We start from the raw sequence: 14,616 nt of genomic DNA on the forward strand, positions 1-14,616 counted from the left end.
TTAAAATCCATGCAAAAAGTTTTGGAGAGTATACGTCTGTCTTTATCGGTTTCCTCATTAAGCGATGAATTCGTTTATTTTTTAGTGGTAGGAAACACTTTAAAGCAATTTACATCGAAACGGTTGAAGTTGGAGATATGGTTCGCAGTTTCGAAGGAAATTTCCTCAAAAACAACTATTCACAGAGAAATAATTTAAATATTTTTTATAGCTATAGTTTCCGTTAAATTTTATTAAAATGGGGGAATGAATAATTTTGTCTTTAATAGCGTTTTATTAAAAGTATTGGCAAGTATATAGGATATAGTCGTGAAAATACAGTATACAGTACAAGAGTATAAAGATATAAGCTTATAATAGATTGATAAAAATGCTTTAATATACATTAGTTTTATAATAATTCAACTCGTATTATATTTTAAAGCAAGCAGAGCTAAGCTCGTGTGTAATATCAATATATCATCAATGAATAAATCTTAGTCTACGATTACAACCGAGTAGCTTCTCACATCTAGATTGGAACCTAAATCTACATTCTCCTAAAATAATAAAATTTCTATTTGTTTTTGAAGAAGAACCTACGAGAGGTATATATTCTCAATGAGCATGAACTGTACTGTATGTCTGCTTTCGAACTGTACAAGAATGTTGAATAAAACCTAATTCGATGACAGTGTAAGTCTGCAAATGGCAAAAAGTTTTCCCAGTACTTTTTGTCACCCGCAGTGCCTAAAAGCTACCAACATACAATCACAGCTTGATTTTGGTAGTATCACAAAATATTCCCAGTATTTTTTGTACCACCAAACTTAATTTAGTGAAATAAATTAAGTAAAGCAGATAAGTTTTAGATATATCATCAACCTTAACTCCTAATATCTCTCTAAATAACTCTATAAGTGCTTGAACGTTTGAGAAACCCGTGCTTGAAAGAAACCTTTACAGAATAATATCTTACAATAAATAACCTGACTAATGAATTGAACGTGATGAATGGACAAATTTAACCTTTCCTGGTCCCTAACATCACTATTACTACCGAAGTAAGTAAAGAGATTGTAGATTCTTAAAGAGCGAACATTGCGAAGCTGATTACGCTTTGGGCTCTTGCACCTCGACGGTGACGCTCTCCAGCATGGGCGTCGTCGCCGAACTCAAATTGGCCGCTTGGGGCGGACTCTTGTTCGATCGGTTCGAAGTCGCTGACGCGTTGCTGCTGCCTCGGGATCCGCGACGAGATCCTAGAAACAAACGCCCTGTCGTAGGGTCCCGGTGATTCATCAGGCAGTGCAGCAGGACCTGGTGATTCTCTACTCTCTACCGTATTCACACACAGAAATGCAAAGATGCGAAAGCAAGAGGTGCAAAGTGCAAAGTAGCCAAAACTAATAACCTTCTATCGTGTCCCAGAAGGCATTAAACAAAGGCAGCGCTCATCAGATTAATCGGCAAATTCACATATTTACAGCATTTTTATTGTACAAGTTTGAAGATTAGTTAGAAAGGAAGAGGAAGAAGAGAAGATACCTTGAGAGTTTGGGGAGTGAGCTCTTAGAGATGCCATACTTGGCTGCCTGCTGGGGCCCCTGGCACTGCTCCGAGACCCTCGCCGGTCCGTGTGTAAAAGCTTGTTTTCACGAAGCAGAGAGACGTTCATCAAGCGCGGGTTGGGCGTGTTAAATATGGTTCGGTTCTCCCTCCAACGTGCCCTGAAAAGGGAAATAAACCGAAATTTGAAAACTCGTTTTTGAAATTTTTGTTTAGAAAAGAAATACCCTTTTGTATGCATCATTTCTCCACTATTTTGCGACCAAAGAGTAAAATTGAAGTAATTCATTGAATTCTAGAATTTACATACTATGCCTTTTAGGCAATAACATAAATACTGACGTAATATCACTGATGAATATTTTTGAAGAGTATTTTTCTAGTTTCTGTTAGTTTAGAAAATGGAAATCTATAATTAAATTAATTAGTAATATTTCTTATTTATCCTTATAACTTTTGATGTCCCGTCCGTTATCGCAAACATAAAATGTTCTTATTTCTTACGTTGTTAAACAAAACCAAAAATTTTGAATTTCCACTGTCTAATTTTAATATTGTTTAAGTCTTTATTAATTAAAACCTGTCTGAATATTTTTTTTAAAGTTTTTTTCACACACAAAATTGTTTTGTCCCGTCCGTCATGTGTAAACAAAAAGCAAATAAATCAGAAGTCGTTGTACATTGCATTATTCTTCGGCTTTCTGGTTTCTAAACTTTCAACAGGTTCCACTTTATTACTTTAAAATAGTTCGAATTAGTGCCTTTTAACTTAAGAGAATTTTAAAATGAATGTTCAAAAAAATGTGAGATTTTTTTGTGTCGCGTCCGTCATTATTTTGTATTTCTTTTTTCTGTTCGTATTTTAGATTTAAAAAATGTGGCTCTAATTGTAGGTTGCGAATAGTTTGACTGGTACTAAGTTCCTATAAAGAAAAATTCACTTCTACTGACAATGTTCGTAAAAACTGAAAATAAAATAAAAAAAATTTTGTAAAGTGTCCCGTCCGTTAAAATGGAATGGCTGAAAAATAGTTTAATACGTTTCAAAATAATTACTCTGAATTATTAATTAATACACTACACAGGTGCTAAAACCCGGTTTGTCTCAGTGACATTTTAAAAATAACTCGCTATTTGCATAGTGTATAATTTTCCCTTGCAAATCCTCCTCAAGTACAGCAGCTCATTAAGTTTCATGTTTGTGCAAGAAATTTAGTCACCGCGGGATAATGACTTGGACAAACTTTTTCGTTTAATGAATAAACATATCGTGTTCCTTTGAATCAACAGCGGGGTATTGATTTTTCGATGCACTCCAGATATCGATTGGAATTTATAATTCCTCAATGGAGGGTTGACGAACAACAGGCACTTTGTCGGAACCTGTTAGCCGATAAACGATTTAATTGAAACGGAATTGTTCCATTCAAGGCCCGATTGTGGTTTTATTTGAGCTAATCTACAAATTCGGTTGTTACGGCCACATAAATCTTTCCAGTTAAAGCGGAAAATAACTCGGTTTATGGCTTTTTTACCCGTTATCTCCTATGGTTACCGACCTGTGTACACGTTCTCACCTTTATTTTGTATTAAATGTGCACAAAATTTGAAGGATGACTCATTTAATCGCAGATGATGACTGTTATGGCATGTCGGCAAACAAAGAATTAACGAAAAATCATTATCAAAGCACTTGTGTGCGTGTACGTTGGACACGCTCAGGTCACGTCGGTACTTTTCGCAAATTATCTTCAATAAAAAGGCTTAAACTTGTAATTTCCTAGAAGTTTCGTGAAGTCAAGTAAAGCGTGTCCTTGTTTCCACACAATAAATAACTGGGACACAATCACACTTACCCTCATTTAATTTCAAGAAAAAACAAAAGGGTGCATACGTAATTTTTATTACTTACCTGCTGAACAATCGCAAAACGACACAAATTGTAATAAACATGAGAAACATAGCGACCAAGATCCCAATCATTGCCGGATCGACGTACTTTTTCGGGTAGTAGGCATTTTGGACGACTGAAAATCAAAAATTTGGGTCAATTCCTCCTGAAAATCCCTTTCCTTACCGATGCATTCCACCGACCCGTCTGGCTTGGTACTTGGTTCCTTTTCGAACCGGCATTTGCAGATATCGTCCTTGCATTCCGTCTCGGGAGTTTGAGCCTCGCATTGCTCATTGAAAAAACAGGACTTATTTACCGCAACGGCTGAAACGTTTAGGAATTTTGATTATTAGAGGGATTCCAGAGATATTGCGGAGCCAGGACTGGTAAACGATTTTTTCACAATAAATTAATTAAGACACTAGGGCGCAAAGTGATATTTATTGCTTGTATCGGCGTTTGAAAGCGACACGCAACGTGCGAAAAAAGCACTTTAAGGCATTATATTTTCATCAGGTGGGTGCACACAAAGGAAAATTTATAACGCGCATAAAATTTGGCTCCGTTTCATTGAGCAGGAATCAGTTGTACGCTGATATGCCCAATTTGTCTGTGTCAGGGAAAAATGGGCCGTAATAAAGAAAACGGGTGAAATATGGGCTGTAATTACGCGACTGTAAATTTGAAAATAATAATCGTGACAAGGTTAAGTCTGAACAAATGCCTGAAACGTCTGAATTGTAGGACGCAATAAAACGAGATTGGTCCATTCAGTCTCGCCGTTCGAGAGCAGACAAACAATCCTTTTATCATCGCCCGTAATGGCACTCAATTAAATCGACGCGGAAAGCTTGAATGTGTTGCGATAATTTCATTTTCTTGTTTTCTTAGCAAAACTCTGAGTGTCTTGAAGAATTTATGAAGAGAGCACCTACGGGTCTGACCTTTCTGAGGCGTAACCGAATTATTCAGAGCCCGATTGGAGCTTTTAGCGCAATATCGGTAGCGAAGTGACACCTAATCAGATAAAGCCTGACCATCCTATCATGTTTTACCCGTAAATTATCCCGCTTTGCATAGAATGACGCACGCAAACAGAGCCCCAAAATTAGCTCATTTCCAGTCCAGGTTTTTGGATTTTTACCTTCGCCACACTTGTCAATGTGGTTGGTAACTGGAACGTCCGGGCCGCACTGACATTTGCCGTTTCCGTTTCCGTGAACTTCGCATACTGCTCCCACGAACTCGCAGTCGCCGTCCACCGTGCATTTATCTCCAAAAAGGTTCTTATCCTTGTTACCTGAAACAATGAAAAAGGTAGTAACAGGTTGCTTGTTAATTTTCCACGAGATCCGTCACAAACAGGGAATTCATGAATACAAATAGAGCCGTCAAGTGCCTGAAATGAGATCCTCCATCTCCAAAGACCATGAATCAAGCGGATGCTAGTTCACGTAATGACAAATTAACATTCATGACGCCTGAAAGTTGCAGCGAGCTTTCGACACGCGTGATCTTTCCAAGAATGTCAAAAACGATTCCGACTCGGGTTCCGAATTATGGAACAAACCGTGGGTTTAATCAATAACACTTCACTTTGTACAATTCTCTGTCAATTGTCGGACTTATCGATTCAGGTCAAAAGCGTCATTTTTCAGGATTTTCCAAGATGTCCTGCATTGATCACTAATTATAAGTTTAATTGTTTACTACTTTATCTTCGTATAAACCTTAAAAAATAAACCCTAAGTATTGTAGTTTTCATTTTGAATTTTCCTAATAAAATTAAAAAATACTTATTTTTCTATTATTCTTGTTTTAATATAATACATTTTTAAAAAACTCGGTTTTCGTCAAATTTAACTATTTCAAAAACTAAGCAAAATCAATAAATCTCAAAATCATTAGTATTGAGGGAAAGAATACCCACGCTAAAAAACGTCAAAGTTCAGCCATTTTCCTTGTTGTTTTACAGCCGTTGTAAGTATCGTTTTTGTAAGTTATTTACAAGATACATTTTTCTACACGGGCTGTACAGACGAAAGTGTTTTAAAATAATAGCAGTGCTTTATTTACTTCAGAAAAAAATCCTGAAAGCTGTTAAAAAAATTAGTGTTTTTTGAACATTATTTCCTTCCATAAGTGAGTGTTAAAGAAAAAATGCAATACTTTTGGCCCTGTAGTGGACTCTTAAGGATAAAGTGGTTTTTGTTTTAACTTGAAATTGCTAACTCGTAAAACTCTTGAAACGAACTTGTGGTACTGGCCTATGACTCGCTCCAACTCAGAGTCGCACATTCATATGGGAAATCTTTTACCTTAAAAACGGGCTCGTTTACTGAACACTTATTTTTATAAGAAAAATTCTACTAAATTCAAACCCGAAGTTAGTTTTTCGATTTGGAACTGCCTTCATACTAGAAAAGCCTTTTTGTGGCAATTTTTGAAAAACTTAAAATTGGACAATTTACATCGAGATATCTTCTTTCAGGATAATGTTGGAAATTTAAAGTGTTAAAGATATCGAAATGATTCCTGCACCAAAAATGTATTAAGCTATTAGCTTTATTTCATCTCCATTATGTACAGGTCTATCTTTTAAGATAAAAAAAATTCTCGCATCTCGAAAATGTCACAACACAAATATGAAACGTTCCAAGAAAAATGTTATTTTCTCAGTTTTCTTTTGTCCAACTAAAACTTTTGTCTATTCGTTAGAATCCACATTCATTGATTAATCGTTTGTAACAAAAATAAAGTTACTAGCTTTAAGTAGAAGAAAGATATGACGATGTAAACACAAGTTTTTAAAAAATTTTCACAGAAACATCTTTTTCATAATTATGGCAATTCCAAAAAAAAACTAACTACGGATTCGAAAACAGCAGAAAATTTTTCATAAGAATCAATTTAAAAATACCTGTGTTCTCCAACCTTGAGGAACAAATAAATTATTAACTATAGGGCGCTACTGATGGACCAGCTGACGGCAAATGATTTGTGGACAGTTTGAAACACAGGAATTCTCCCCCTTAAAAGCGGCTGCGTTAAAAAATGGTGTTTCTTTTACTTGAGAAAAATTTTAGCTGATGCAAGGATTAATATCTATTCACAAATTTTGTATAATTTTTTTAATATATGATATTTAAAAATTAATAATGTACTTTACTAGATCGCATGAATAAGCGATTGTTTTAAGGTAGAGATGTAAAATAATTTTTAATTGCTACCGGACTTGCTAGAAAATAAGAAAAATCTATGTATGAACCTACATCTTTCTAAGAAAAGATTGGAGATGGCCACTACTTGTGAAACGAAAAAAAGCGAGCAGATCTTACAAATCGGTTGAAATAAAAAATGGACACGTAATGACAAATTAACATTCATGAAGCCTGAAAGTTGTATCAAGCTTTCCACACGCGTGATCTTTCCAAGAATGTCAAAAATGATTCCGACTGAGTTCCGGAATTATGGAATAAACCGTCGGTTTAATCGATAACACTTGACTTTGTACAATTCCCTGTCAATTGCCGGACTTATCGATTCAGGTTTATACCAAACCGTCAATTTTCCTCAAACACGTCGATAAGTATCATTTTTCGAGATAAATTTCCTTCATGCAAAACAGCGATTAAATTTATGTTTGCTGAAATTACTAAATCTAATACAATCGTAAAAATACAAACTAATTTAATCTGTTCAAACATTTCCAAGATCGTTTTATTACCCCATGACCCAAATTTTAAGCTCTCCATCAAACAAATGGCACGCCAAATGTTTAGACAAAATTGTCGCAAATCAACAGACTGCTCGTGCAACTTTGTTGCGAAATCTCGTGTAATTTTTGCGACCACATTTAACAAAATTGACAAGCAAATAAACGGATAGATAAGTACAAACATTGTTGGCCATTATATTGATTAACCCAATTCCTGCACAAGCTTCTATTTAGGGCTCGAATTGAAAAGTTCACAAGCGGACAGTGCAAACACCCAAATAGAAAAAAGGGTTGTTTTATCTTTCCATTTTCATCCACTGAGACCTCTTATATCATTACAAATTCATTTTGCACATCCCTGTCGATTCGTTGCGCGATTTGGATGTAATTTCTCCAGTGTACAACTGCGCTTGATTTAACTAGATTAGGCGTTTGTTGGGTTATAAATTGGGTAAAAAATGACCGACTGCGTACATATCCATTTAAATAATTCAAAAGTAAATTCAGCCGTTTCATCAATAATTTATAGTGTGTGGTAGAATTTCAAAATAAGCCCCGCTCTCGCAACACTAAATAAGACCCGTTACCGGTTTACTAGTCTTTTAGGAATAATTGGAAAAAGAATTGAACCCGCTCTCGGATTTCTCAATGTTTTAGTAAATACGGGGGAAATTGGAGCTCGAAGGGAGATTTAGAGACGCCAGCAATCTTGGAAAAATCGTCATTAAGGCAGAAAGGGTTGGGTTAATTCGCGTCTTTGTGTCTTCGGCTCGAGGGCTCTTGGCTCATTGTTAAGCCATTGAAAGCAACGACATTGCGTGTTGGCACAATGACCTGGCATGTGCCGCAACATATCGAACGGGAAAAGATCCCAAGCATTGCACGAGGGCGTCGCGGCGCCAACCTAGGCACTATAACACTCCAGACGCTCGTAAATGGTGCAATTTTGCTCCCAGTAATCATGATCGGACATGGGGCGATTAGCGCGAAAAACTCGAGGAGATTAAACCGATATTAACCCGCATCCCGAAAGGTGCGCAAACGCGCCACTTAATCGTTCTAATTGTGCTAATTCCGAACAATATTCTCTATTGATTTTTCCCAGAGAAATAGTTGTAATAAAGTCTCTAAGCCACTGGTGCAACAAAACGAAATCTGCTGACTCGTCGTAACACAGAATTTTCCAGAAAAACTGCCACATATCCTTGGTAAAACTCCCAGGAACAAGGGAGTTTGTTTGTTTCTTCACCTAAATTTTCTCGTTACTTTTAAGTCCCAAATAATAAAAGCAAATGTTTGGCTAAATGGTCACAAAGAACCCCGTTCCATTCCTCCTGCAATATGAAATCCCCAGAGCGAGAAATTTAATATGTTAGGTAGTTATGAACAGTTTTCGGAGATGTTTTTAGTGCTTTTCCGAGCTGCTGAAGCGGATGAAAACTCTTACAGTCTTACATCACTCGTGTACATATTTGTCGAAGGTTTAAAGCGATTGTAGGCAGTGGAGCTCGCAAAAATAAAGTAAATAAAAGTTAGGACAACAATAACAAACAGCAAGATACGTATTAAGAACAGCTTGCCATGAATAATGTATTCATTCGTCTCATATTTTTTAAAGTAGGAGAATGAAAAAATCTCGGAAAAAATATTAAATAGAACACCCAATAATATTTTGTGCACTTTGGATGCAGCTTTTAATGGTTTGTATTGTAGCAACATTTTCTTTGTACACCATTAAATTTTTGTTATGATTAGCCCAAACCGCAAGAGCCCTTCAAGCTAATCACTCAGGCAAGCTTATTGTGCGATTTATTGCAGACAGGCTGTAATGTTTTAGACGAAACAATCGGTATCGTAAATATTTTCGAGTCACCCTTGTCTTACTGTGAGGGTTGCTTGCCTTAAACACCAATATCTGTTGAAAAACATTATGGTGTTCAAAGAAAACATTGCTACAATAAGCTAAACTTTTATTGCTCTTTAAAGTGTAGGAAACATTATTTCTCTAGTTTTCTTAGTTTTTGTATAATACATTTTTTAAAAACTCGTTTTTCGTCACGAAATAGTTATTTATTTACCAAGTTTGAATCTAAATCGGACGCTTTATTGCCGAGTAGAATTTTAAACGTCTAGTGGTAACGAGAGGTTTATTATCCACGAGGTGAAATAAATGAACCGATTTACACGAAAACGAATTGAATACAAGATTTTATTCTTCAAATTAGGCAAAACAAGACTTAGAATTGCTTTAAATTTGTTAAAAATAATCTGACGATTCGTATTGAGAAATGCCAAGAGTTGTCAAAACTTTCTTACACAGGAGAAAAACCATAAATTTTGACAACGTTGAAGAATAAATTTTATTATTTCAAAAACAAAATCAATAAAAGTTTAAGTCAAAATTATTAGTTTTAAAGGCAGCGACGTTGAAAAATGGTGTTTCATTTACTTGAAAATAATTTTAGCTGATGCAAGGGTTGATATCTATTATTTTGTATATTTTTTTTTAATATTTTAGCATTTAAAGGTCAATATGTACTTTATTAACTTGCTGGGACACCTTGAATAAGTATTGAAAATAAGAAGATGAAAAATACACAAACTGTACCTAGGTAGCTTTCTAATTTCTTCTACTTGCTAGAAAATTAGAAAAAACTATGTATGTACTTCTTTCTAAAAAAATATTATAGACGGCCACTAATTGAGAAGCAAAAGAAAAGCGAGCAGATTTTACAAATCGGTTGGAACAAAAAATGGACAACCTAAAACTCGCTCCATTAAAAGAAAGTGCATTACAAGTTGTCTATTTCGATCCAGGGAATTTATTACCGGTACAATTATCGATTTTAAGTCTTTCCTGGTGATAATTTGATCGAAGGGTGTCACGCTACATTACCTGAATGTGCATGCAAAAAAATAAAAGTATAATATTGCAGACATGAAAACACGTTGTACACACATCGGGGAAATTAGCTGTACTCCCTTTTGGTTTCTAAATTAAATTTTTCAATTAGTTTAATATATTTATTTTAATCGACAGTTAATTTGAAATGTCATCACTTTTTTTATTCTATCGATTTTGGGGCAATACAATTATAGAAAAGGTAAACAGGTAGTTTAGAGTTCGTGATAAATAATTCAGACATTTTTTCCCGTGGTGGCATGTACCGGGAAATATGAAAAAATAAAGAGAAATATTCTCACGATTCAGCCGGTTATAAAATAAGATTTGAGAATCCCTTTGAAATTGTGCAATAAATTGGACATGGCTCGGTCATGTCAAACATCGACCGCATATTAGTTACCCTTTATGGAGTCGCTTGCAAATAAAGCCCCACGTCACCCCTCATTTATCAACCTGACAGATCGCTGAATCATACTGTCTTTATGTGTACATATAATCGAAATATTTCATAAAAATAAGAGATAAACCTCTTGGAACGCGAGACACGTCGCGTCGATTTATATTTCCAGCGGTGTAAATTGCGGGATTTTGCACCAAAAGCTGGAGCGATTTTTCCAGTGCATTAGCGAACTTTGGCCAAAAATAAAAGATTAATTTGTTGTTTTAATTAAAAGCGACCTCATGCGTGAGGGGACGATTAATCCTCCATAAAGAATCCTTTGTTTATTAATTAATTTTTCATTAAATTCCGGCCACTTCAAGCCGAAACTCGAGATGAACTCACTGCCAGATTATGATGTTTTCTTACGTAATTTCGGTACTTTCTCGACCGTTGACCTGATTGGAACTGGTCTCTTGAGATGTGTTCATACTTTCAAACAATCGATATAATAACTTGTCTCTGCGCTCCAATTTTCAGATCAGCACATCCTGTACAAGCAGACTAGCACTAATTTCATTAAAACGAGACGCTCATTAAGTTTGGAAAGGCTTGTCTAGCAGTTTCTTTACCTCTGGAGCTATTTACTCGGATAGAGAGCTCCGGAAATGGTACTTTTATGGCAAATCCGGGAAAGGGTCATGCACGATTAACCCGAGGCTTTTAGCTGCCCAATATTTCACGCCAAAACAAATAAAAATTTGGGACAAAAGTCTCCTTGATTTATCTAAATATTCAATTTGGGGTTTAGTCACACAAAGCGCAAGAAGAATTCTCATTTTATGCTTGCGTCTGATTATGCTCGTGGCAGCATTGTGAGAAATAATGGCGTTTCAGTCTTCAGACTTGATTTATGTTCAAAATGAACAGATTTTGCTTTCAGATGCGGAGAAATGAGACAATGGTAGTTTCACGCAAAATTAAAAACGCCAGAGACTCGGGGCAACTTTAAGGAGGTTTTTTCCTAAATTCTGTAGTTAAAAGTTATTAAAAACTTTTTTCCTAAAGTGGAGTTAATCGAACTCGTTGTGACGAAATCTTTAAATAGGAAAACTTTTCCAATCCAGAGCTTTTGTGCACGTTAATTGACACGCAACAGTTGTCGCAGATTGTAGGAGTTTTCCGAAATTTTTCTACAAACCTACGGAACGGACAACTTGTTCCAGGATAAAATGCCTTTTAACCGGAATTATTCAACCAATTTCGGAACATTCGCATTCATGAAACTTTGCTAAGTTGCTACGCCCGTTGAACAAATTCCAAGAATAATTCATCAGTTTCAGATATTACTAGGAGAGTTTCATTAAAGCTTTATTGTTGGGTTTTTCTGTTTTGCGTTTCTATTCATCCCTTCGATCCAATATTTAGTACAATTGCTCGAGGGTTTTGAAAAGTGTGACGGTATTAAAGGACGACACTTGCAAACAGTCGGGCACCTGAAAAATTTATTTTTTCGTCTATAATTCAGGCTTTGGTTCTGTCTCAGTTCCACCAACTCATGCTAAAATTGGGAGGTGATTTATTAATTAAGTTCTGGCTGTGAAATGATAATTCCCAAATGAGGTTTCAGTTAGTGATGTCACGAAAAACGTTGTTGAAAACGAGACTGTGTAATGAGATCTGAAAGTGGTGGACCGAGATAAGGTGAAGAACGAAATTGAGATAAAATCTCCGCAAAGTGACATTCGATTGCGAGGCAAATGTGCTTGACATTTTGACAAAACAACTTGAAAGTATCTGAAACTGTGATAAATCAACAGTGAAAACTTGAAACTAAGATAAGCGGAAGTTTTCCGGCCCGGAACTCACCGGAATCCGACGCGACGGAGCTCCGGGATCCGAGGAGTAGCAGGAGCAGGAGTAGCCCCCGCAGGAGCGTCTCCTGCCAGCCCTGCCTCATGGTCACTCAACACTTTCACATGGCGCGGACGCGGCCCTCACGCTCATCATGCAGGAACGCACTGCCGCCGCTGACGAGTCGCCGATTCCTGCTGCCACCGCCGCCGCCTTCCTGCAGGGGCGCGGACGCGCAGCGCACAGATGCGAGCACCATTCGGATTTACAGGGGTTCGCTGAAGACCAGCAGGAAGGCGGAAAACTTTATAGCGGGATTTTTTACTGCAGGAATTCGGCCAGTGTCAACCATTCATCATCCGCCAGACAAACAACAGTATCAATCAAAATGGATTATCACAACTTGATCGAAAGTTATGTGATGAGAGAATTTCAACTCGGGGCGAGAACTCATCTCAGCATACGCTTAAATATTTCACTGATGGGAAATTGTAGTTTCGGGAGATTGCGTTGAAATTTTCTATTCCCCACGAAGCCATGTAGCTGTGAAAGTGCGATATAATGGTGTTCCTGCAAATGTGGTTTTCTAATTTTTTTAGTTGGGTGTTTGATTGAAGGGTAGACTTCTAGTGCATTTGTTGTACAGCTGGTGTTCGATCAATATGCGCCACCGTGTCACTGCCGCAGTGAACCCGTTCATTCAGGAATTTGAAATCATTACTAGTAGCGCCCCACTTCGAGGGCGGTAAATCAAATATTATCACAGAAAATACGGAAAAGTGGATATTTGTGTCAATTTTCAGCTAAATCAACACAGAGAGTAAATAAAAACAAATTTTTTATTCGAAGCACTTTGTTAAATATTTCTCAAAACAAACAAAACTAAGCAAAGCAATTAAAATTTTAATTAAGCTCAGTTATTTTTATTTGTCGGCGGCTCTTATTAAATTTTTCCATTTTATTTGCCTCAAGACGAGAGCTGGTAAAATTGTCCCGACTTCAGAGACAAATCTCGCCTGCGATCTAATTAACCAATTCATTGAGCAAATCGATTACCCAAGAGATCAAATGTCGCGATGCCTCACGTGAGACCCCCATTAGTCATTATAAAGAAGTTGAATGAAACCACTCGTTATATCACTATAATCTAGGCAAGCAAGACTAAGTGAAAGTGGTTCAGAGATTTAGCCCAACCTACATTTCCTGGGTCCTAAGTGCTGTTTTTACCAGTATTCAATCGCCATTCGCAAAGTGCAATTCTTCGAGAAGGCACTTGGAGATGAAACGTTTATCACTTTTCCTGGTGCTAGTGACCGGAGTTTTCACTGTGGTAGGCTTCCCAGACGGAGCCCCGGTCGATGCCTGCGTGAAACCCAGGCCCAACCAGCCCTACCATGGCCAGGCCAGGCCCCAACCCCCGTCAACCAACCCCTTCCAGGTCATACAGAGCAGTGCCCAGTACGGACCTGGCACCCAAATCACAGGTAAAAATTTGCTTAAGGGTGCCCACCCCCAAATTCTGGCAAGAGATGGCATTACTTGGACGAGTTCTACTTGACCTCTTTTAGATCTATTTTAATTATTCCTAATTATGTAATTTGTTTTTTCGGCTCAGTTCTTTTGTAATCCAAAGCATGCAAGAACGCTCTCGTCACCCTTTGGTATTTCCTTTAATAGCCGCTTTATCGATGTTTCTACTTAAGCAAGAATGTAAATAAACGACCTTGATTGTAATTAATTACAGTTCTTTTCAAACCCTGCATACAAATCCACTTAATTTATTCAAAAAGTAATTCCTGTAATTGGCAAAGAAAACTTAATTTTGAATTCCAGTGACTATCCAGGGCGCTGACTACTTCAAGGGCTTCTTCATCCAGGCGCGCGATGTCGCCTCGAACGGTTGGCTAGGCGAATGGGTAGAAACCCCTAACACAAAAATTCACCCTGAATGTAGCGCCATCACCCACGCTGACCCTAAACCAAAGCAGCAGGCAGTTTTAGTCTGGCAAGCACCTCATAACGTTCAGCCCGGCCAAGTCTACTTTACGTAAAAGCTGCTGAAAATTTAATATTTCAGGAAATGTGATTGATTTGTTTCAGGGGAACGGTGCTGAAGGAATATACCATGTTTTGGTCGAACATCGTGTCGCAGGTGGCCCAGTAAATTATTTATTTCCAGCTTTTTACAGTATTTTTTTAAATAAAAGATTATCTCCAAATGTGTGTGTTATTCAGCGAAATAAAATATGAGGCTTGCACGCGACTGATGAAAATCTATTTTACCGATTTAAATAAAATGTTGGAGTTTTGAAAAGTGT

The 14,616-nt window shown here is 37.0% G+C and overlaps 2 protein-coding genes across 3 annotated transcripts; one reads left to right on the forward strand and one right to left on the reverse strand.

The window, feature by feature from the left end:
* Window positions 1–254: 254 nt before the first annotated feature.
* On the reverse strand, window positions 255–12,504 carry jus (julius seizure). 2 transcript variants are annotated; one of them, XM_970183.5, is made up of 6 exons: window positions 12,314–12,504; window positions 4,587–4,742; window positions 3,626–3,766; window positions 3,461–3,575; window positions 1,528–1,709; window positions 255–1,256 (listed from the first exon to the last, which is right to left on the reverse strand). In XM_970183.5, the coding sequence occupies exons 1-6, from the start codon at window positions 12,402–12,404 to the stop codon at window positions 1,093–1,095; spliced, it is 849 nt and encodes a 282-aa protein (XP_975276.2). In that variant the 5' UTR covers window positions 12,405–12,504; the 3' UTR covers window positions 255–1,092. The 2 variants fall into 2 exon arrangements, with proteins under 2 accessions (XP_975276.2, XP_008201450.1); XM_008203228.3 differs by having other exon boundaries at window positions 255–1,241; window positions 12,314–12,503.
* Window positions 12,505–13,439: 935 nt separating this feature from the next.
* LOC664160 (uncharacterized protein) lies at window positions 13,440–14,517 on the forward strand. Its single transcript, XM_008203226.3, has 3 exons — window positions 13,440–13,782; window positions 14,132–14,345; window positions 14,399–14,517. The coding sequence occupies exons 1-3, from the start codon at window positions 13,578–13,580 to the stop codon at window positions 14,460–14,462; spliced, it is 483 nt and encodes a 160-aa protein (XP_008201448.1). The 5' UTR covers window positions 13,440–13,577; the 3' UTR covers window positions 14,463–14,517.
* The last annotated feature ends 99 nt before the right edge of the window (window positions 14,518–14,616 follow it).

The sequence above is a fragment of the Tribolium castaneum genome, chromosome 4, assembly GCF_031307605.1.
Source record: "Tribolium castaneum strain GA2 chromosome 4, icTriCast1.1, whole genome shotgun sequence".
Taxonomy (NCBI): domain Eukaryota; kingdom Metazoa; phylum Arthropoda; class Insecta; order Coleoptera; family Tenebrionidae; genus Tribolium; species Tribolium castaneum.

Bases quoted from the DNA above. Each gene is read 5' to 3' on its own strand.
- jus (XM_970183.5), bottom strand. From the start codon at position 12,404: ATGAGGCAGGGCTGGCAGGAGACGCTCCTGCGGGGGCTACTCCTGCTC. The intron at 3,576-3,625 runs GTAAGGAAAGGG...TTTGATTTTCAG, and splicing joins CGGGTCGGTGGAATGCATCG to TCGTCCAAAATGCCTACTAC. The intron at 1,257-1,527 runs GTATCTTCTCTT...ACCCTACGACAG, and splicing joins TCACTCCCCAAACTCTCAAG to GGCGTTTGTTTCTAGGATCT.
- LOC664160 (XM_008203226.3), top strand. From the start codon at position 13,578: ATGAAACGTTTATCACTTTTCCTGGTGCTAGTGACCGGAGTTTTCACT. The intron at 13,783-14,131 runs GTAAAAATTTGC...TTTGAATTCCAG, and splicing joins ACCTGGCACCCAAATCACAG to TGACTATCCAGGGCGCTGAC. The intron at 14,346-14,398 runs GTAAAAGCTGCT...GATTTGTTTCAG, and splicing joins CCCGGCCAAGTCTACTTTAC to GGGAACGGTGCTGAAGGAAT.